Below are 24134 nucleotides of genomic sequence, written 5' to 3' on the forward strand. Positions count from 1 at the left end.
TCGTAAGCCTCGGGTTGCGCATGTGAAACAGCACTAACTGCACAGTTTACTGAGGAGTGTGTGCTTTAATTCGGCGTCCCGCCGCGAAGCACGCATACTGCTGGCAGCTTGAAGCTGCACAACTCTTGTTATGGATCGTTTGGGAGAATCACATGAAACCTTTTTAAATAATTTGCAGGGCAATCAGTAATTAGGCCTGCGCTGCATTTCACCACATATATGACCACACAAGATGCGTTTTGTTATTAGTGAAAATGATCCGCCTGTCTTACGCCTCTCACTGCTTCTTAAACTTCACATCAAGGCTCGGACGTGCTGCTTTTGGCCCACTCTGCTGAAACTCCTGCTAGAAAAACAGCAGGTTTCCCTTTAGGTGTTTGACAAAGCACAGGTCGGGGTTTATACTGCGAGAGTCTCGGCCTCTTTCCAGCAAGCTTGCTCCCGTTTGTTCGCGGCCTCGTCGCTGCTGTAGGTTTTCCCTGGAATTCTTCCCGATCCCAGAGGCGTGGTGTGGTGCCGGGCAGGGCAGGGCAGAGCTGCTCTCTGTCTCCCACTTTTCTTTTGATGCCACTCCGAAGTGCAGTCTAAGTCCATCAGGGGCAGGATGCCGAGGTTTCCTGTCAGGGGCAGAGAACACAAGTCTGCGTGTAGGCTTGTAAAGGCGGCGCTGCCTGCTCTGTGGGCTGAGGGGGCGGAGGGGGGCTGGGCTCGCCATTAAAAAGGCATTTAAAGCTGTTAGGTGAGATTATGACCGCTGGAAACGGCTGTCTAAACAACATGTGAAAATAAATGATCTGGCTTTGAGAACAACTAGCTTTATTTTTCTTTGGGTTTTGTGGATGCTCTGTGATATCCGAGCCTCGCCTCGTGCATACCCACACATTGCCGTTTCCATGGGCGCTCGGGCTGATTGCGGCGTTTGATTCTTTCACGGTTGAGCGAAGCATACATGCAAGTGATAAAAGGGAATTGTTTTTTTTATTTGCCTCAACTCCTCGGCTTAATTGAGCAACTTGCTCATTTAAAAATCTGATTTCTCCGGAGCATTTCATGTAGAAAATGAAGTTAAGATAAAGGAGGAGGACGATGGGGGAGGCGCTGCGTTTGTGAATATAAAGTGAGAGCACAGCATGGTTAAATAAGCCTCCAAGCCACGATAGGAATCAGCTATTTCTGTACATGAAAATGGATTTTGCGTGTGCTGCAATCTTCAAGAGTGTGTGACATAGTTTGTAACGCCACATCAAGTAACATTTGCGGTTCTCTGATGAGGGAATGCCCCTTTTTTAACAGGTCGTTTCACCCGAATCTATCTTGTTGCTACTTCAGCTTCAGGATTTCATTCAATAATTCAACATAGTCACTGAAGAAGCAGCCCTGGATAGCTCTGCAGTATGTCTGTGTTGGCAAACATTTACACACTTTTATAGCTGGTATCAAGATTCTAAGCTAAAGCATGACTTGGGGTAGGCTTTAATTGGCACTGATAGAGGAGGTGTCAGATATTCCAGGAAATATCTGACTTAAATAATCCACCTACTCGTCGAGAGGTCGGTGGGTTCATCCCCTTGCTCTTTTCACCTACATGTTGAAGTATCCTTGGGCAAGATATCGAACCCAGAGTTGCTAAGAAAAGCAGCACTCCAGACAAGGGGTGGTTAAGAGTGAGGACCCAACATCAATGGTAAATAATTTTTATACAGTGCTTTTTAATGCATTTCTTATATTACACAGGATGCATCAAAGAGCAACTGGGTTTAGTATCTTGCCCAAGGCATACAGGCTGGAGCAGTCAGGGATCAAACCACCAACCTTTGGATTAATAGATGATCTGCTCTACCTCCTGAGCTACAGCCAGGCCAAAGACAGGCAAGCTTGTTTAACAAAAAAGCAAGATGTCTATTTTGGCTGATGGCAGGCAGTACAAAACAGTTCAAAACACAGGAAAACATGCTGGAAACCCTGTGGCGAGGAGGTGGTGACTATAAATACTGAATTCTTTGCTGAATTAATCAGCAAAGATGACACAATGAATCAAAACTAAAAGCAAAGCACAGTGAACTAACTCTCATAATAAAGCAGGAAGTGGGAAAACCAAATGGGGAAAATGCAGACACATGGATGAACTTAGCAAGGAAACTTGACAAAGGTGAAATGAACACTGAGGGAGGAATAAACTCCAAAGCACCAGGGAACTAGGAATAGCACTAATTACACTAAAGAGGAATATATGAGGGTAAATGTAAACACTAAACAAACCAGAAATTAAATAGATCTTAAAAATAAACAAAACTCTAAAGTCCAAAAACTTAAAAACGCTCAATAAATGGACCACAGGTTGTTCCACTTTCTCAAGTGTCATTACAGCTTAGAGAGTAGCTGGTGAGTGTTTACAACAAGTTGCTATCTCTCTTGCAAACTGCTAGCAACAGCATCAATATGCTAGTGACCAAAGCGATCGCAAGGAGTTTGTTTTACCTATTAGTGCCTGTTAGCAACCTCCAGCAACCACTTGCCAACCAGTTGGGGAATATAAATTTTTCCTGAGCAACCTTGTAGCTGCCAACCAATCTCTGCATCTAAAACACCCTTTGCCATTTTTTTTCTTTTGTATTCTTCAGTACTTGCATTCGCTGATGGTTGGTTGGAGAAACAAGATTTACCAGCATGATGATTTTTGATGTCAGCTGTATGGTTGGCAATATCCTTTTAATTTAAGGTTCCTACTGTACTGGGTCTCAGAGGGTGGTATCTTTAGGATTAAATAGTAGATTTCACAGATGACACCGCTCTTTTGGACCCTCCTGAAACAGAACATCTTAGTATTCTAGAAAATGCTGCAACTCCTGCTGGATTGAAAGTCAGCGAGCCAAAGACTAAAGTCACATCCTTCAACTATAGAGATCATTTTAGACTTTAAACACTGATTTTATCACAATGTCACCTGGAATAAGGACAAGAAACTAATATCAATGTGGCAGCCCAGGCATCTGCATCCAGCTGAAGTTATGACTCTGACTCTCTTAATATTTTTACAAACACCCTAAAGACCAGGTAATCGCTTCACAATACCAGCTAACACACAGTGTCTATTAACAGCTATCAGATATATAATTATGCGAACTTTTGCAGGAAATGAACAAGATTTATTCTTTCTCAGTGTTCTGGCACATACGAGCAGGCTTTTGTTTGAAGGAGAGTTAGATTTGCTCCTGTTGGCTACCCCTTTGTTACAAAAAATCATCTGTATTTGTAAACAAAGACCGGAGGCAGGGGGGGAGATAAAACAAGAAGCCTTGGCCTGGATATCTGCTGGCTACACAGGCCCCCTGAGGCTAAGTCATCAGACTAGCTAATGATTGGCTGAACCGCAACAGACACCAGAAAACCGTATCAAAGAAGTCTGAAAGCAGCATAACAGCAATTACTGTCACAAACTTACTGCATTAGAAAAATACTGTGTTATACTGGAAGATAGCGAGATTTTGTCCCTGAAAGGCACCAACATTTAAAATAAACGCAAAGAATAAGACAAAAACTTTCCTGGACTTTTCCAAGATTACTAGATAAGTGTGTAGCATTTGCATATTATCACCAAATAAAACTTCTGTAATAACTAACACTGTTTAAATAACCATATGTGTGGCTTTTCTGCTCACCTGGATTACATTTAGCCAAATCAAATAAGCAAATAAGGCACACTGGCAGGGCTCCGGGTCGGCAATATTAATTAATTTTGAGCACGGGGTTTAATTAGTTAGCTGTAAGTGGATCGAGGTATGATGATTATCTGACAGTGATTTATTGGTGTGTAAAAAAGAAAAAGCACCTTCAGAGTGGACATGCTCCGTAGCGTGCTGCCAGCAGATAAAGGGGCTCTCTGACGGGCTTAAAAAGGAGAGGCTCCACGTGGAGCTCGGGCGCTCGGGGACCCTCATATAGGGTTTCTGACAGCTGTTTGGAGGATGTGTGACAGCGTGGAGGTTTGGGAACTGGGGGGGACTCAGGTGCTGTCTCTGCAGATTGGCCTTATCAGCCACGGGCAGGGGCCGGGGCCGCGATGGGGTCCCCCCGCAGGACTCAGCACATTCACCGGGTGACGAGCGCTGACAGCCAGGTCCAAATCGCATCTCCACACCGTCCCATTCTGGGTGTGTGTGCGTGGGTGGGGTGGAGGAGCTCCCTTGGCAATGATAAATGGGCCACTCGTATGATTTTGCATATTCCTGGGGTGTGTGTATTATTTACCACAGTGCCCGTGGCTGTCTAAGAGAGCAGTGGTACACTCCAATAGTGGCGCTCCATGATAATTGAATTGATGGAGTCTTTTGGTGTGGGGTGGGGTGGGGTGATAAAACACTGTTTGGGCTCACTTTAGTCACAAGTAATCAGAAAACACACACTCCTGCACTTTGATGCTTTCTCTTCTGTTTCTAAACAAACAAGAGCATAATTATAATTTTTATCTTTACGACTTGTATCTGGGAGCCAGCCAGGCAGGCCAGGAGGCCCGATCCTCCTCGTGTTACACTTTCATTTGAATCCAGCCTCGCTGATGCACACAAACAGCCCGGTGGCATGTTTTATTAATGAATGGAGAACCTGCACAGTGCTTTGTGTCCCCGATGTTTGCTTTGCCAGCGAGCCTCCGAGCCGCTCCCGGCCCCTTTGATTAGGCAAAGAGCTCCAACCGAGGCAAGGGGGGGGATGTCCTGTGTAATGAAGAGATTATTGGGCCTGTACCCCCTAACCCTGAACGAGTACAGTGTATATACAGTTGCAGATGGACATCCTACAACACGATGGGACACACACACATGCACTTAACCTGATAAGGTCGCAGCACAGCACAACAAGGAGAGGCAGAGGCCTCTAATTAATTTAGAGTCCTCAGTGAATCTTAGAGGGTATGAAAGGGGGGCTCCGAGTATTCTAGTAATTCAGCTCGGATGAATACCATTACCATCTAATGTTGTCCAATTACCGAAGCGGGAGGCTTCATTTTGGGCTCGAGTGCAGCTAATAAAATCTTATGTTCCAAAGCCGCTCGGTGTAACAGATTCTTCATTTATTTCTCAGGCTTTGCGTGTTGATGGTGATAAATTCTGTCACATACAGATGGATATATTTCTTTATTTATCTCTCTGTGGCAGAGGTCAAATTTAATCCTCAAACCCCCTCACCCCTCACCCCCCACCCCCTGATGCCCAAATCTGGGCTTGTTTCTGATATATGTGGTATAAAAATCCAGCAGGAGCTATTTTATAGATTACACCCCATATTTCATTTGACATTGGCTTCTTTCTCCTTTTTTTTCTATGCGCTGCATTGTTTAATAGAACAGGAGCATGTTGCCCCCTGCAGGACAAAGAAGGCAGGACACCTCGCCTCATCCCATCCATACAACAGTGACAGGCTGTCAAGAGAGCGGGGATTATCTCCTCAGCGGCCGGATTAACTAAAATAAATGTTCTCACAGAAAGTTGCCAGGCGTGTTTTCATCCTCTCGGTGTTGACTTTGAGATCTCTTCCCAGGGCTTTTTCTAAAGAAGTGTTGTCTTTGTGGCTGCAGTTAAGGCTTATTAAAGAATATGCTTTCAATTAGAGCACCAAAGGAGGAAAAAAAAAAAAGAGAGAAGTTGCTGCAGACAATAAACATTTCAATCGAGGAGAAATGTATTGCCGGGGATTTCTGGCCACAGAAAGATACAGCAATGTTTGATTTAATGTCCTCAGGCCTTGTAAAATTGCAGAAATTATATATTGAACAAAAGCAACGCAGGGCTTTTACTACAATGTAGAGACTGTAAATCCTGTGTTGTTATTGAGGTTGTTGGCAAGACTGTCAGCAGACACGTAGCGGTCGGTGGTTTATGCCTGGAGGCCTGTGTGGGCAACAAAAAAATCAGGACCAAAGCTGCTACTGTGCTTTTTTTGTTTTGTTTTGCTGAACAAAGCCATGCATGTTGATGCAAATAAAAGGCCTTTGTGCTCATTTGCATCGAGGTGAAATTCAGCTAAACTGCTGCGACGCTGGAGGCTGAAATCGGTGCCCGTTTCTTTAAACGCTAAGTGGAAAATGTGTCCTATAAAACATAAAACAACTTTATGTGTCATAAAGAAAGAAGAACCAGAAAAGTCATATATATATATATATATATATATATATATACGTCCAGCTCCTGGCAGGGGGATGCACTACTTTACGTTCTTGTATGAGTGGATTTACAGCAGCCATTACTCCTGACAGGGAGAGCCTCCCCGCTGCACATAGTAGCCGTGAATTTACTGCCGCGGTGAAGACGGGGACTGGTTTTAATGGTGACTCTGGTTTAATATTCCCCCTCAGCAGCTGAATCACCCAGTTAGGATCTGCTTTTGTAACAGAAGTAACAATGTAGTGACACAAGACAGTTTATAAGGAGAGTATGGTCATACGGAGTAATGGAGCAATGCGACTCGGTGTCACATTATAGTTGTTTCGATGTTTTTCTTTCCAGTTTGGTTTCATGGTTTTTCACGAGAGACCCGGCATAAAGGAGGGCCTCATGTCGAGGAGGATGTTTTGTCCATATGCCACACAGAGTGACACGCTCACTGTCTCTGACCTATATTCTTTCACGCCACAAGATGTCCCCATAATGCTTGTCTGAGAGAAAGCACTCCAGCTTCTTTGCAGGCATGCACTGAGTAATACCACATCATGACTGGTGCTGACGATGAGGATGGGCAGTAAGTAATTCCATTTGCACTGAAGAGAACTGATGAAGAACTGACAGGATAATCTGGTGATTCCCAACATTTTCCATTGGCTCTTAAACTCTGATTGACTCCAAAACAACTAGAATATTTAAGCATGTGTGCACACCCTCTGTTTAGAGTTAACCAATCACATTTAGATTCATGTTAAATAGTAGCCAGTACACATCTGTAAACAACTGAACTGATTCTCATTGAACTCTTATATAAAGTTCAAATGTTTTATCCAGAGGATTATCCAGAGACTTACTTTTACAGCAAAGAGCTTTCAAAACTTCAGGAATCTGTCAGGAGAGGTGCAGGAGAATTCCCAAGGTAACAGATGTGTTTCCATAGATATACTGTAGAGTACAGTGAAGGCTGTTATTTAAAAGGTTATTTAAAACTTTTATTCACTTATGTACAGTAGTCTCTGTTTAAAATACTAATGCATTCACTTCAGATGTTTTCTTCCACAGAGCCAGACTTTGTGGTATTGTTTAAAGTGCTCTGGGTGAATAGTTCTTTAGGCTTCCTGAAGCTTTTTTTGCACGTTGACTCCTTTATTGCTCATTTTCAGTCCAGTCCTTGTAACTGACCATTTTCAGAGGAATGTTTTATTTGTTTGTTGAGCCACTTACACAGACCTATGAGTCATTTAAGCACAAAAAAGAAACTTAACTCAGGGGATTAACTATTCTTGTGACTATGCATAACAGAGAACTTTGCAAATACCCAATTATAAGATGTGTCTTTAGGCCCTCTGTGCGTTTTTGTGACGGGCTGCTAGTAACAATCTGTGAAAGATGTCAAAGATACCACAGTTTGACAGAGATAAAATAGTACTTTTGCACCAGCAAGGTGATTCCCAAAGAGATATTGGCTGAAAATGTAACATATCTCACAATGGTGTGCAGGGTGTCCTTAAAAAATTTGAGGAAACCGGACAAAAGAAGTGTCAGTATCTGTTCATTTGAACAGTGTCCCATTTTCCTAGCCAAAGAAAAGAAATCAGAAGTGAGTCGAGACTTTTGCACTGTATATCCACATATACGTTTTTCACCACCTCCCTGGGTACTTGTACTCCTAGGTGGAAATAAAAGGATGATAATCATCTCTAATCAACCCTTGTTAAGCCAAAGTTGAATCTCTTATTCACCAAACACTGCATCTTTGTTTGCAAAAGAAGAAACTGTCTCCCTTTTTCTTTCTAGTGTGTGTCTTTGGCCTCAGACCCATTTGCAGATATTTTACAATCTTGTATTTTTAGCTGATATTCCTGGCAAGGCTTTGACAGTTGGTAGATCACCCAAATCTACGGAAATGGAAGCCAGTGGCTTTGTCATAGACTGTCAGCAGCAGCGACAGATGCTTGGCTTTATGTACAATAGAAACTGCCAGACCAAGAGAATGATCCCGTCTTATTTGCTCCGTCAGCTAAAAAAAAAAATCCTCCGCCTTGCTGCTAGGAATTTGCTTAAAGCTTTTTTTGCAACTTTGTCAAGAAAACTGGAGTAGGGAGTGTGCCACCACAGGGACCTTAGTCTTTGAAGTTGGGTTTGAGGCAAGGATGTCTTTCTCTTTTGGGATCCAAAGACAGAATCCTTCAGAAATGAAGAATCCAATTAAAGAATTGGAAAAGACCAGAGAAAACTGGCTAAATGCTTCATGGAGACCATATACACCACAAGCAACATTTATAAAGCTCTGAAATCAAGGAATGGAAAGCAGAGATAAGTAGGCATAAGTGATCCCTCCCTCCTCTTACCGAGGAACTCCAGCTTTTTAATTCAGGATCTATCAATAGTTGGGTCGAATGAGGTCATGTTTACTCATCATCATAACTATAACGTAAAGGGGGGAAAAAAAGGTGAAACACGCAGAAGAAGAGAGGACGGTTTGCATGGTGTGAGGAAGAGAGGAGCAGGGTAAACATGCTATTCATAGCTTCAGTGATATCGGGGAGCATTTTCTGAATAGATCTGAAATGAAATGAAAAGCAGGAGAAAGACTGAGGCACGGGAGGGCGGGCTCAGTGATTTCAGATGACATTTAGTGTGAACTTTCTCTCATAGAGACAGAAAGAAGCGGAGGCTCATTATGAGTGTTTCAAAGTAACAACAAACTACTGGAAGTAATGCCAATCGAGGCGGCCTAAATGTCATCATGCCCTTATTCTTTTATTTCCTCTCACACCTAAAGTCAGGGGAAAAAGCGGCGAGGCGTGGATTGTTTTTTTTCAGCTAGGACAAGCTGTGTTTGGTTTCAGATGTTTGGTGAGCAGATGTTTTGGTGATTATGATGCTGAGACAGCCTGTGTTTGCTTGCCCTCATCCGAGGAGGGTCGAATATTCGGGGAAGGGGGTCGTAAAAATTGTGGCATGTGACTTGAGGGTGATCTTTTTAGCCCCAGGCCACACACTGCCTGATTGTTGATCGTCCTTCTGCTCTTTCCCACAGCGAGAAAAGCTGATCCACGAGCTAGAGGAAGAGCGACGCCTGCGACTGGAGAGCGAGAAGCGTCTCCGGGAAGTGACGGAGGAGTCCGAGCTGGGTCAGGCGCAGGTGGTTTCACTGCAGCTGCAATTCTCCAGGTAAAAGAACCCAGGAGCACAGAGCGGGCTTTAAATCCCATTTTTCAGCCCTCACTCATTACGTTTGAACAAAAGGAATAAATAAAAACAAATAGAGGACGAATTACAAAGTTGCTATGATACTGATCCTGTTTATTCAGCATCAGCAAATATTGTATTCAGCCCTCTGTAACCCTGTGTGGGAGGTGATGAAAAGTACGAGCGTCTATAAAATGATTGTGTTTCACTTGAGTGATTTGATCTCCTTTTTATGCAGTGCTGTGAAAAAGTATTTGCCCCCCACCTCATTTCTTTGTTGTTTGTCTAGTTGTTTTACCCTGAGTAAGTACAAAATTCAGTTTTTCTTTGATGATTAACCACATTTGTTAGAAAGCTGAGTTCAGTTTCACAAGACTCACTCAGGCTTGGTTACTGGCAGCCCTGTTGAATCCAGAAACCACTTAAATAGAACCTGTCTGAGAAAGTGAAGCAGGTTAAAAGACCTCAAACAGCAACACATCAGGCCACGATCTAAAGAGCTGAGAAACAAAGGCACTGACATGTGTCAGTGGAAAGGGTTAGAAAGCCATTTCTAAGGTTTTGTAACTCCAATGAACCACAGTGAGAGCCATTATACACACATGGAGAAAACTTGTATCAGTGGCGAGTGACCAGCCTACCAAAATTACTGCACCAGAACAACATTAAAGAACCACAGGCCTCACTTTGAACTTTGACCTCGGTTAAGGTCAAAGTTCACATTTCACATTTACCAAAAACATCTTGAAAAGAAGAAAATATTCTGTGGACTGACGAGACAAAAGCTGAACTTTGTGGAAGGTTTGGGTCCTTTTACATCTGACATAAAACTAACAGCATTTCATAAGACTGGACCAAAATTCATCCGCAATGATGTGAAAGATTCACCTGCACTTATCACTGAAGCTCGATTGCAGTTCTTGCTGCGAAGGGCGGAACAACTACTTTTTAAGTTTATGGGCATTAACAAGTAGGTTTGGATAACTGTTGTCCCTTATCCATTTCTTTGTTTAATATTCAAATTTGCTTTGTTATCTGAAACATGAAAGTGTGACAAATTTGCAAAAAAACCCTCAGAAATCAGGAAGGAGGCAGATACTTTTTCACGGCACAGTATCTGTAACATTTTAAAGAAGAAAAATTTTACTTCTTAACCCCATTTAAGGGCAACCACCCACACATAAATCCTTGAACTGCTTTTCCATTTATTTTCTGTTCTTATTTGAGACTTTATGGATGTGTCGGACACCACGCTAGATGAATAATCCTTGGGTAATAAAAGGTTTTAAAGAGATGACCTCACACGCTTTCCTTTCACTAAACTGCAGGTCATCACAAGCCATCTGCAAGAAATTGTAATCAGTGAAGAAATGCGCTTAATCCTTCAGAGGTTTGACTTATTTCGAGTCCCTTGCATTACTTGTTGTCCTACTTTCATTTGAAAAGGCCAAAGCATCTGGTCATCGAGTAATTATTGTCTCTTTGCTGTAAAAGTTATGACAGGAGTTGGAGTAGATTTTACTCAAAGTCTGTAGCTCGGAGTCAGAGTCTGGACTCAGAGACCCCTGGATGTTTTTTCCTCTCTGGTTTGAACTCTGTTGCCCTGGAAAAGGGCACCTGTGTTCACTTTTTTTATTTTTTTAACTTTTCATTCACGAAGGAAAAATGAGCCATGCTAGACTTTTCTGTCTTCTAAAATATGTCTTTACCAGAGGCTTAATAAAACTGGACTTTTGGACCCAATGCTAAGAAAAAACGATAGATGTGCAAGAGTGAAGAATCTCAACTCCCATATTCTTTATAAAAGTGCATTTAAAAGTATTGAAAGCTATGTCCACACAGAAAGCATTCACAGTGACATTCAGCGAATTCAGGGGGAAAAATACTGATTTCCTAGTCAGATACCTGAATGACCTCCCCTGGCTCCTTTCGATGTGGAGGAGTAGCAGCTGTACTGTCTAAGATACTTAAACTCATCCACCCTTGACAACAACTCCTTCCAGACCCAAAGTGGGCATTCCACCCTTTTCTAGCTGAGAATCATGGTCATAGGGTTAAAAAGATATTGCAGACAATACTGAGTATAGTTGTATGGAACAATACAGCCAGTTCCTGATTTCTATTCTGATCAATGCTATCATCCAGCAGACAACCAACAAACACGACTGGGTCAGACATGCAATGAAAAGGGTGAGCTGGGATTGAGGTGGGTTGCAAAGCAGCTTGCAGAGGCAGCAAAAAAACGGAGCCAGGTTAGGCCAAAATTGGCACGGTGAAGATTCCAATCTGTCCCAATGCAGCTTTTGAGTTAGTAGTGCTTTTCTACTCTATTTGAGCACTCAAAGCGCTTCCTTACTACAAACGTCATTCAAACAAGTACCCTTTTCTATACCTGTGCACTTTTAACCCAACAGCTCGGGGGTTCAGTATCTTGTCGAAGGATATTTTGGCATGTGGACTAGAGGAGCCACAGCCACCAACCATCACTGTACTAAGCCTTTGCCTGGGTACTGAGTTTAACCCTTTGCTCCAATTTCTTCAAACTTCACAGTAAGCTGCAGTAATGGGTGATCCAAGTGATCAGAGTAAATCTAATAAAGCAAACTTGGACATTTTTTATCAAACTGTTTCTCTTTAAGGAGATATCAGTGGCATGTACAGCAGCCTGGAGCATTTTTTCCCTGAAGCGTCCAGAAACCAGTAACTATCCCTTTTAGTGAAAGCAATAGATTTTTGCCAGCAATTTTCTGCAATCAGCACAATCTTTCAGTAACCTTCAAAATCGATACCTTGTTCCCACTTTTTCTATTTCTCACATTCTTTTCTTTGCTTTTCCATTTCATCAGAGCACTTCAGTGCCATTTCTCTGCGACGCTTGACCTTGTCTTCGTCAGAAAAAGATCGTCTGATACATTACTTTTGCTTTGCAGAAAGGGAACCCATAAGGTGTGAAGCCCTTAAACAATGCTCTCGTCATAACTTCAGTAACCTCTATTTCATGAACTCATCCTCCTCTTTGCAGCTGCTGAAGTGTGACAGAGAGGGACAGCAAATCAAGAGCCAGGGCCCGAGTTGATGCCATAATTAGGCGATAGGCATTCAGTATGCAAAAGGACGGGGCTGGGGAAAAAAGAGTCTGGGGGATTTTACATTGACTGCTTATCTTCTCATTAAGTTGGTTGGAGAAAATCCGGTACGTTTTAATGGTCCCAGTGTTATAGTGCAGACGAGGGCAGAGTCGCTGCCAGGGGAGGAATAAAATATTTAAGAGCCATTCCAAAGATTTATCACATATTTAAAATGTTCCATTGATGCCTCTGAATTAAGCTCAGCGGTGTTTCTCACTCATGTTGGCCTTCCTCACATTCCTGATGCACATTTATACAGTTTACACTGTTTTGGAGATAGCTGAGGGGAGTTCATTTTGCTTTATCCTTCCTAAACCTGAAGCAGTTTTCTATTTCCGGCATTTCCCCTGTCCACGTCTTCCATCGGGGTCACCTTCTGACCTTTACGTAGACTTATTGGGTTTTTGCACAGGTTCCCCGGCATAATAAAGAGTGCAGATACAGTGCACTCGCTCCTCAAGGCTAAAAGTGAATTAGTGAGATAGTAGCTCGCAATACAAGAGTCAATGTGCTGAAGCCAGAGTGAGATGAAGTACAGCAATTCTATTAGGGGGGAAATATATGAAGCTTATCCCTGATTGGGTCCTGCACAGGTCCCCGCAGAGCCAGATGAATTTGTCTGCATGGCAGGGGTTGTCCAGATAGATGGCTCTCATCGGGCATCCGGCGGCTACCGTTCCTGCTGCCAAGCAACGGCGTGGCAGTAAAGACAAAGATTCCATTATGTCCTTAAAAAGCGCTCATCGAAGTGGGGATGTTCGGCCCTACCTCGCTCGGCTGTTGCCATTCCAGCGGTGTGGCGCGCTGACATCATGCTCGATTGCTGCAATTTCCCCGCGTCGTCAATGCTTCTTAGCAACTCCCAAAGGGAACGCGGGGTTCGGGCTGCAAGTTCGAAAGATATCTCCCCGCTCCCCTAACGCCTCTGCACAAATAAGCTAACAGGTTTTCACTTTCAGAGCCTTAATCTTTGTTTAAAGCGATGCCCGAGCGCTTATCTGAATGTGAACGAGTCCCCTAACAAGCATGTGGAGTGTGTTTACTGGTACCTGGTCCCTTCGCCGCATTAGCATGCTTACATGGCAGCCAATAATCTGCGGTGGCAGATGGGACAACAGTGTGGTCACTTTAATTAGCCAGTAAAAAAAAGAAGCCTTCCTGTAAACCTTTGCCCTACTTGCATCTGCTGTTTCAGTTGTTGGCTTACGGATGCTTGCCTTCAACCGGCAGACGACACTTATTTACCTCTCTGCTGGCTGATTGATTGATTCGGGCTCATTATTTGTTGTGCATTTGGTGTGTGTGTGTGTGTGTGTGTGTGGGGGGGGGGGGGGGGGGGGGGGGGGGGGGGGGGTAGAAACCTTAGTTCATCAATGTGTCTTTTTGAGTTAATGCCCACAAATCATGTTAAGTGGACGTCCAGTCTTATAAATAGACCGTGATCTGCTTGACCTCAGGCAACAATTGATTTGCGTGTCGCTAATTAATTGAGGTGGCACTTTTGGAATCACAGAGATGAGGATGGAAATAAGGCGGACCAGTCGGAACGATAAAAGCCAGCCAAGTGCTTTAGCTGTGGTATCAGACTCTATGCAAATAAGTAATTTCTGCTCCGAATTCTTTGCTTTTTGAGCTCTCTGCTTTGTTGTGTGATGATGTGAAGCAGGAAGGTAATGAGCTGCTTGTTACAGCTGCTCTTTACTGTATCAGATACGTGAACAAAAAGCAACACCAAACAGAAAAGATCAGTCGGTCACCCCTACAGCCAGACAAACTCCAGGGAATCTCGGCTTCTTACAGCCTTTGTTTTGTCTCCTTTGCTTTTTTTCTGTCCTTTGTAATGCTCAGGCTATTTTTTTTTTTCCTTTTTTGGCAGGGGTAACAATTTAAGGCAGGAATTGGCAAAACTGAAACAACTGGCTTTTTCTTTTCAGCTTTCACCCTAAAGAAAAAAAAAACAAAACAAGAAAGAAAATAAAAGAAATAGCTCAATTTGCTCCCGAGATCAGAAAGCTGGCATTCTTCAACTGACTGGCCACTTAACTCTAGACATAGGTCTATATCCTCTCCTCTGCATGCACACGCACCCTCCCCCAACCAGTTGGGCTCTTAGCCTGGTGTGGGTCACATGCCCAACCTCCCCTGACCGACCCCCTCTCTAAGGCTTCCCCCCACTACTTGCAAGGCCTCTGCAGTCATTAAACTCCAGCGGATTAGCGGGAGACTTCAGCAGCGTCCTCGGCCCACCCTGGACGTCCCCACAACTCCACACGGACACTTTAAGAGCCAGGACTGGCCCAGCAGAGGAAAGACAGAGAAAAGATGGGGGACACAACTTAAAAATCTTCTTGTCCTTCCTTAAATGATGGCATAAATTAATGTCAGGGACAGAAACGATCGAGCACATTTGGATGTCTGTTCTCCGAGGCCTTGACTACATCTCGGCTCCAAGCTCAGACAGGATGACCGCCGGGGAGACACAGGGGCCACTGGGGACCCTGCATTAAAAATGTGGCTTGAGGATGAAGAAGACAGTTTTTGCAGGTAATGAGCACAAGTGCAAATTTCATTTTACCCAGGAACTTTTTGCAGTGATTTGTTTTGTTTCCTTCCTCACACTCTAAAAACTTTATTGGACTCATCCCTCTGCCTGTTCTTGGAGGTCAGACACTTCCAGAAAGGAGTGAAAATGTGAAGTCCTTGTTTTCCAAGAGATTCCTCTCTACTTTTTTCTGCTCTATCTTTAAATCAGACTCTCTGTCGCCCAGAAGACGGGCGCGCTCATTGACAAAACTGGGGCGTTTACAGCCGACTCGCTCCACTTGACTTTGACTCATTACTGTCTTTGAAGGGCCCTCTTCACGCAGGATATGGGAGACTTATGGCCAGACTAACAACAGCAGCAGATGACGACGGGTGCCTGCAGATTTACAGCCCAGCGGCGTGCTCTTTTCAGCACGGTGTGTGAGAACATGCATGCACGCTTGCATACGCAGCGTATTTAGGAGGCCGGTGATGTAAACATGCAGGAATGGCAGCGCTTTTCAAGTCTGGACGCGTTGTTTGGACAGTCACGCTCAGGTTGAGATCCCACCGCGGTCTGCAGCGTTCATGTTCTGCTTCCATTACCACCACCGCCGCCACAGCTGGACCGCCAAAGCCTGATAGGCTCAGACAGGGGGAGCTGAGTGATTGCGCTCTGTTTGCAGATCAATGCCCTCTCTTCTAATCATTCAAGCATCCAGCCACGCCAGGTCCAAGTGTTTTAATTTGGCGCATTCAAAACAGATCTTCCCCCCTCCTCCCACTCCCTCTGCAGGGTTTAGCCAGATGAATCAGGCCCTCTGTTCAAGGCGACACATCTTGGGTCATTAACAGGATGGAGGAGGGGTCAGTCTTTTTTGAAGTTACTTCCTTACTGTTGCCCAATGGGGGAATGGGGCTGTTAAATAGATAATAGGTGTCTGGACTATTTTGGGAGCACCTCATATTTGAAAGGATTTATTGGTCCGTTTCAGCCCCCTCCCTCCTCTCTTTAACTTCCAAATCTGACCAGGGAATTATGTCTGATTGAACTTAATTTGGGTTATTCTACTCTATCACATGCACTAAATTACTAGCCCATAAGAGGGCTTTGGTATCAATCTTCACATTTTTCTTTGAAGATAAGACACAGTCCCCTCACTTAAAGCGCTCCACTGGGTTTCTGTGGCAAAAAGTGACCCATTATCTGCTTGTAATTGTGTCAGACGGCCACAAATACTTGCACATGCCCTCTCCATTGCACCACAGCAACTTCCACCTTGGATTAAACATGCTGGTTATGATGTTAATAGGTCAGATTACAAGCGTGTGTGGAAGTAGGGCATCCATCTACAGCAGCAGCAGCTCACCGGTTTTCTCTGGAGTGTGAAGCTGGTGACTGTAGCCTAAAGCCAAAGAGCATGTAATTCAAACTGATCTCATGGTTGCACTATAGATTTCGCTGTCTGGCAGCTGCTCTGAATGACACATATACACAGATGTGTTACACAAGCAGCTCACCTACTTCCTAAAGGGTCGATTCGTCCGCCTCTGCCCCTGTAGTTCAGCTGAGGTGAGTTTAAAAAATGTAAACGCTGAATTTCTTCCTCTGAAATAAATCAAAGAAGGGTCACCTCGGTGTAATAATCTGCCTGTTTGCCATTCATTGCTGCAGAATGCTAAGCAGGAAATCTTTATGGTAATCTTAACTTACAGGATACAGAGTTGAGGTTTGATTTTATTCACAAATGATTTCTCAGTTTTATTCCAGTATTTAAATTTGGCTGTTACTTATTTATTTGTTTGTTTTTGCCTGAATTTTTGCAAGAAAGGCTGATCAGTCAACCAGTTACTTTCTATAACAACTTAGGTCTCATTTAGTCTCCAAACTTTCAGAAAATAGCCAGTGTTCAGGCTTACATTTTGAAATTGCGCATTCGACTTGATATAAAGGAAGGCTAGTCAGATTTTACTCAGTGTTAAACGGAGAACTTGGAGTTCACATGGGTTGCAAAGTGGCTTGCAGCCCCATTGTCAAAGGAGAATAAAATTAAAGATTAAGTAGTATGGCCCAATACTTTTGTCAATGCAGTGTATATTGGACGCTTGATGTACGGTAGAAACCATGCATGAGTGATAACAGACATGCCATTGGCTAAGTCAGACTTGAATTTGCATTAAATGGAGAAAATTGGGTTCACATGTGTTGTAAAGCTGCTTAAAGATGCCAGTTACAAAGCTAAATAGTAGACTTCAATGACTTCCATGGGTGACATTAAAGATGGATGTAGCTTCCAGGTCTGAAAAGTGAAGCCAATTCAGAAGTGCCTTAAATCTGTATTTCTTCCAGCTTGTTAGATTGCCTAGAGAAGTTTGATTGTTTAAAAGTCTATGAGGAGGACGTCTATGCTTCTTGCTAGATTTATGTCCCCAGTAAACATTTTCCTAATAGGATTATAGTTTAAATAGCTTGTTTGAAGTTAAGTTTAATACAGCATAAAGTTCTTATTGTGAGTAATTATCCCATTTAGGGTAAAATAGATGACAAATAAGAGAATGATTTAAAGAGTGGCAGCCAAAAGCTTAGCTCAGAGCTTTTAAATCCAGTGGGTACATACATCTTTTTGTCTAATCATTAGAAAAAGAAGCCTGAAATATATTTAACTTATCCAGACTAAGAGAGACACATACATATCCACACTTCTTTTGGGAAATCAGTACAACTGATTTGGTTTCTTTGCTTTTCCTTCAAAATGGCTTGACTGGGTTTGGTCAAACAATGGTCTTCCACCCCTTCTCTCCATCTTGACCCCTTCAAATTCCCAAAAGTCCATGGTAGGAAGAGGCTGTAGGGTCTGGGTGTAAGTAATGCGCTACACGCTGTCATCACGACTAAGGTCTCCCGCTGGGATGTCTTGCTCAGTCTGTAGCTCTCTCTCACATGTGGGATGCACATGCCTGCAGCCCATAAGGGAGATGCTTAGAGAGGCTCCAGCTAGATGCTCTCGAGAGCCGATGGCTTCTTTGCTGCTAAATGCTTCCTTTGGCCAGGGGTGAACATGTGGGACAGACCTCGTGAATTTGCACTCTAAATCCTCCCAAACGTAGTGGAAGTGCTGGGGGTTGAGGGGGATGAAGGAGGAATCTAAATCTGGTCGCCTCCATATGTCCTTTTTAATTTACACTCTTGCAGGCTAGTCCTCGATTGCACCCTGTCTGTGCAGTCTGTGCAGTGCTTCTGCTAAAAACCCTTTTGTGGTTATTTCAGAAGTCTTGGATGGCTGAACTGTTGTGGTTTTTGCACATTTTTACTATTTGCCGTTGTTGTCACAGCAAAGATTTATGAAATATGATTTACGGGGCACACTAAATGCTCCGGCCGCTTGATCTCTTTTCCCCCTTGCGTCTCTTGCATGTGTGTCTTGTTGGTCAGGTTAAAGTTCTCTGGCGAGAGGCAGCGGTCACAAGGGCGAGGACCTTTGAAATGCTACTCCACTGTAACATGCATGACTGATATGCATGACTTTTACAACTCTGACCTGTCCTCAAAGCCAAACTCTTCACCACCAGTTTTGTTTGCCTCTCTGCTTCATTTAGGTCACGTACTAGAAAGGGTCTCCTTGCGAGTTTTCTGCAAAAACAGCTCTAAGAGGATAAGAGTGGCTTAGCATTGTGTTAAGCTAGGCAATCACCCGGTGGGTGTGTGTTGCTGGAAAGGAGTCTGAGAAGAAGAATGGACTATTTCGGGGCCAAAAAACAGACAGTTTCGCAGCGCCTTGTTAAGGTCAGATAAGGCGATTGGAGCTGTCGATGAATCAGTCACGCGAGGGCCCCTCATGGCCTCGATTCAGCTGCACAACCAGGTGATTGTTCTCAGTATCGTTTCACCAGCTTTGGGATATTCCAATTGTGCTCCTGTCAAATCAGATTAGAGGGTTTCAGTCAACCGAAGCCTGACTGCGGCGCTGATAAAGTGAGAGTGCGACCACAGTCGGAGAGAGCAAGAAGAGCGTCCTCTTGTTCAGGTGAAGATTCTTTGAGGATTCAGATATTTCATCCTCACATTATGGTCTTCATTCTCAAACACATGCCTGTGGGACTTTCTGTGATAAAGAGGAAAAACAAAGTAAAAGACCTTGCTTTTATTTCTAATTCGGGATAGAGACAAAGTGCCTGCCGAGGAACGCTGGCAGCATGAATATCCCCACAATAGGAGTGTGTGTGTGTGTCTCCTGCTTCATCTGAGCTGTGAAACTTGCAAACATGCACGTGGCAGGAGAGCACTGACTAAAATTAACCAAAAATGTGATGGTAGAAAGCGACTCGCTGGAAGTCCTGTAGAGATCTCTGATCGTGCGGTGAGTGTCCTGGCACGCTGCCTCCCTCTCAGCTTTTCTTGCACGGAAAGTGTCGATTTTATGAAAGCCAAAGCCTCTTAATCACTAATAAAGACCCACACAGCTACACATGTGCGTGTACACAAACACACACACAGGCTGCCAAACAGGGGGATCCCTGTCCTTACTTGTGCAAGTCCATCGCTGCTCCCCCCCCGCCACCGCCTTCCCCATGCTATCTGAGACTGCTGGCCTGCTTGCCGCCCAGCAGGTGCCCTTCTCTTGTGTGGAGGGCTTAACATGGGACATATGGGAAAGTCTTTGCCTGCCAGATCACTGTCTTTGCACAGGCTAGTGCCGGATAATGACACGTTGGAGACACAGCAAGTACAGAGTGATAACAGGAGCTGTGCCGTCAGGCTGACTTGGTTGACCCGGCCGCTGGACTGACCGTCGATTGAGTGAAAAGCACTCAGGCTTATATGATGACCGCATGGCCTATTTTAGCCCAGAGACCCACATATGTGCTGTAGTGTCTAGGTCACTTTACAGCGGATGACTTCACATATGGAGCTCAGGGATGTCTGCACGGTGCTTCTGGCCTTTTTCGGAAAAAACGGCGGCAGTAAAAATGGAGAAAAAGTCAAGACGGGGTGAGTTTTGAGCTGCAATTTTCAGCTTTTGGCAGAGGTTTTTGGAGCCCTTTGATCATTTTCAGGTCTGTGAAGGAATTTGTCATTGAAGGTTAGAGCTGAATAAAGGGGGATGCAGTTTTGATGAATAGAAATAGTTTTGAATGAAGCGTTTGAAGTCATTGTGGCTTCTGACAGCTGTATGGCAAAAAGAGGAAGAGGACTGGAAGTTTTTCATATGCTAACTGTATCACCCGCTCTGTTCTGACAGTGCATCGTTTTGTACCGCTGCGGATCGCTGACACATGAAGAGCTCTGAGCTCGTGTGCGTTCTCCGTGTGTGTGTGCGTGTTTGAGAGGAGGCGAGAGGGGTGTGTTAGCCTTAACATCGTCGACCCCAGGCTGAAAATTGATTGGAGTCTTAATTGTATTTCCTGGACTGCTGACAAGCACCACACTTGAAATTCAGCCGGTGCACCACAAGGGTCACGAGAGTCAGAATTGGCATTTGCCTTTTGTCCTTTCCTTCGTCTCTCCTTCCCAGAATGGTGCTTTGAGTAGGTCCCTGCAAGCACTTTGAGATTAATCACACTATCACACTGAGCATGTTTTTTATGTAAACTAATGCTCTGTCATCTGAGGGTTATATTCCATCCATCAAAAGCATTTAGCGTACTCCCTTTCTCTCACATATGTTTCAAGTAGCTGACTTTAGCAGAGACAAATTGCACTGTTTACTTGTCTTGTTTAGCTGGGAGCTTGTCCTGTTCTTTACTTAGCTCTGGAAACATACGTTTGCTTATTTAAATGCACTATTTTAATGCTCGAGGAACCGCATTACTTCATAATTACCTCTCTCGCAAACACTTTCTAACAAATTAATGCTAATTATTCAAAGCACTCTTAGTCATAGTGCCGGCTGCATGAGTTGCTGAAGAAAATGAGATTAGAACGAGTAGTTCAGGCACAAGACGTCAGATCACAGTTCAAAATTCAAGCAGATGAACTACAAGTCAGTTCCAAAAACTGCTGGTGCTCTGTTAGCTGTCAGGAATAAGAGAATGTAGGGATTTTCAAATAAATTGGAAACTCTATTTAATTGAATATGATTTTTATGAGATTGAAGAAATTAATCTGCTTGTAGATTTAAGCATTTACATTATGATTAGGGCAATAAAAGACTGAAAAAGTAAGGTAATGATAAAAAAATAGAAACACCTAGTGCAACCTGTGAGGTTAATTAGTAAGATAACTGGATGTACACTTACCAGACTCTTCATTAGGTCTGTCTGTTCAACTGCTCATTAATACAAATGGCACATGGCAACTTCTACTGAAGTTCACAATGAGCATCAGGGGAAAAAAGTGATTTAAGTGACTTTGAATGTGGTATGGCTGTTGGTACATGAAGGGCAGATCTGATTTCTCCCCACACAACCATCACTAGGGTTTACAAAGGACACACTTCTAGATCTGAAAAAGAGAAAACATCCAGGGATCGGCAGTTCTCTGGGTAAAAATGCCTCACTGATGTCAGAGGAGAATTGGCAGAATGCTTGAAGCTGACAGGAAGGCAAACGTAGCTCAAATAACCACTTGTTATGAGCAAACTACGCAGAAGAGCATCTCAGCAGCAACAGAAGACCACACCAGGTACCATTCTGTTTAGCTAACAACAGGAAACTATGGCCATAGTTTACACGGGCTCACGAAATCGGACAATACTAGATTGGAAAAAAGTGTCCTGGTCTGATGAGTCTTGATTTCTGTTGTGACATTAGCATAAAAAACATGAAAGCACTGATCCACTGAACACTGGTTGGATGTACAACTCTGCAGCAACTCTTTGATGCTATCATGTCACTATGAACTCTGAGAAATGTTTCCAGCAGCTTGTCATATCTGTACTACAAAGAATTAAGGCAGCTCTGAAGGCCAATAGTATGTAAAATGGTAGTTCACCACTCTGTAAAGGTTTGTGAGGACAAAAGTTTCAGAGAAATTTGAAAATTTCAAAGAATTTGCAGATTCCTGCATCTACAGTATCTACATCATTTATATAGTAACAAAATTCAGAGGAACTGTGTTCATAAAAGACGAGGCTGAAAACTAATATTCAGTGGCCATGTACCTCGGGCCCTCAGTGTATTGAAAACCGGATTGATTCTGTAGTTGGAAATCACTGCGTGGGTGCATTCATTGTTGAATCTTCAAATGCAAGTAAAAATTTATAGTGTACAGGAAAAAAAGGGGATGTTTCGAGCTCAGAAGATCTCAGATCTTATTGGAAATCCTGGAGACAGGAGCAATAACTCTGAGGAATATATTCAGGTCTGGAGCCACGTACGCTGCCAGCAGATGACTTTTTTAGAGAAGGCCTTGCCTATTTCAGCAAGACAACGCCAAACTAAAGTCTGCAAAAAAAAAAAAAAAAAAATCTAAGCAGCAAAAAGAGGAAAACACTGCTGTCAAAGCCACAGAAGCTGGTCTCTTCAGTTCCCAAATGTTTACAGAGTGATGTTCAAAGAGGAGGTGATGCAACACTGTGGTAAACATGTCCCTGTCCCCAAGTAACAAACGAGCATAAAATAGAATTTCAACAACATTTTTTTAATATGTTGCCTTTATAACATTTCCTGGTCACATATGGACGTTAAATGATTTGCAAATCTGTGGAAATGTGGTTGTAGCTGTAGCAAACGGAGAAAACGGGAGAGTTATCGCCACGCAGAATAAATCTTTAGTCCAGATGGAGCCAGATTTTTTTTTCTGTCAACAATGAGGACCTCCAGTCCCCCAGCACCACCGCAAAACTTCAAAGTCTTTCTGCCCGAGCCTTCAAAAGGACCAAAGTCTATCCAGTGAGATGCCACACACACACGCGCGCACACACACACACACACACACACACACACACACACACACACACACACACACACACACACACACACACACACACATCTGTGGCTTCAGTGATCTCTGAAATGGAAGGGGTATGGAAAACGAGGCACCTCCAGAGCGCACCGGGTCTGTTTAGAAACACAAAGGCTCTCTTTCAGGTGTGCCACAAAACCAGACCTTCTCCCTCCTCCACCTCCTCCTCCTTCTCCAGCCACAATATGAGCAGCAGGCAGGCATCCTGGGGCATCAAAGTGTTTCTCACCATCCTGCCACTTTAGTAAAGTGAAGGTCACCGAGGCCTTGCCAGTTCACAGCGAGTTATGCAGGTGTGGACTTGTGTGCAACAAAACCAAACTTTTGGCAAACCATGTCATTCATGTATTCATTTAATTCTTCTGCTTCGCTTTGCCGGCTTATCTGGTGCATTTTTCATGTATTAGAATAATTTCGACTCCATCTGTTGTGTCGCTTAATGAAATGTCATCGCAGTTTAGGTTTAAAAGCCCCCTACACACACACACACACACACACACACACACACACACACACACACACACACACACACACACACACACACACACACACACACACATTTACCCCACACACTGCTCTACATTTTTATAGTGCATTCTCATAAATTGTTGGCAATTCGTTCCTGAATTGTCACGGATGAGATCAACAAAATAATGAAGTGCTGTTCAGAATCAGCTCATGCACGTCACGTTCGGTTGGAATCAAGAGTCACAGCTTGAGAAACTGAGTGTGAAACTGAAAGTTAGGTGTTTTAAAAAAAAGACCTTTGTGACTTCTTGAAAAATTGCTAGGGATTTATCTCTCAGGCTGATAGATATCTCAGTGGCATGTTAATACACAGAGGCAGACACTGGTGCTATATCTGTTGGTGGTCACCTGCCCAAATCCCCTCAGCCCCAAGGACGGCAACCGCTTGCAATGCTGATCATGTTCGTCCTTGACCCATTTCGGCGTCTCCGGACACCGAAGCTATCCGTGTCTATGCCCTCTTTTCTCTATAGGTTGTGCTGATTAAGGGCAGCATTTAAAGCAGAAACTGGAGCAATCTGCCATCAGCTCTGCCTGACTGCCGCTTTGACTGTTCGTTCAGCAGCTAGCAGCCTGATTACAGCCGGCTTTATGGCTCAGCCTGGACAGATGGTGTTCCTCCTCTGCCCTGCCTCCATGTGCTCATTTTCACCCACTACCACATAGCCGACAGCCACTGCTGATCACTGAAAAGCCACCAGG

The 24134-nt window shown here is 43.7% G+C and overlaps 1 protein-coding gene across 11 annotated transcripts in view; it reads left to right on the forward strand.

Moving 5' to 3' along the window:
* Window positions 1-24134, forward strand: part of LOC101473452 (nck-associated protein 5) — a 188003-nt gene that overhangs the window by 102564 nt on the left and 61305 nt on the right. For 10 of the 11 annotated variants that reach the window (XM_076880532.1, XM_004562590.3, XM_004562588.3 and 7 more), the window contains one exon: window positions 9199-9332. In XM_076880532.1, the coding sequence (XP_076736647.1) occupies window positions 9199-9332 (134 nt within the window). Of the gene's footprint in view, window positions 1-9198; window positions 9333-19604; window positions 19992-24134 lie in introns of those variants that run through there. The other variant, XM_076880531.1, reaches the window with a different exon arrangement.

The sequence above is a fragment of the Maylandia zebra genome, linkage group LG23 (assembly GCF_041146795.1).
Source record: "Maylandia zebra isolate NMK-2024a linkage group LG23, Mzebra_GT3a, whole genome shotgun sequence".
In the NCBI taxonomy this organism is placed as follows: domain Eukaryota; kingdom Metazoa; phylum Chordata; class Actinopteri; order Cichliformes; family Cichlidae; genus Maylandia; species Maylandia zebra.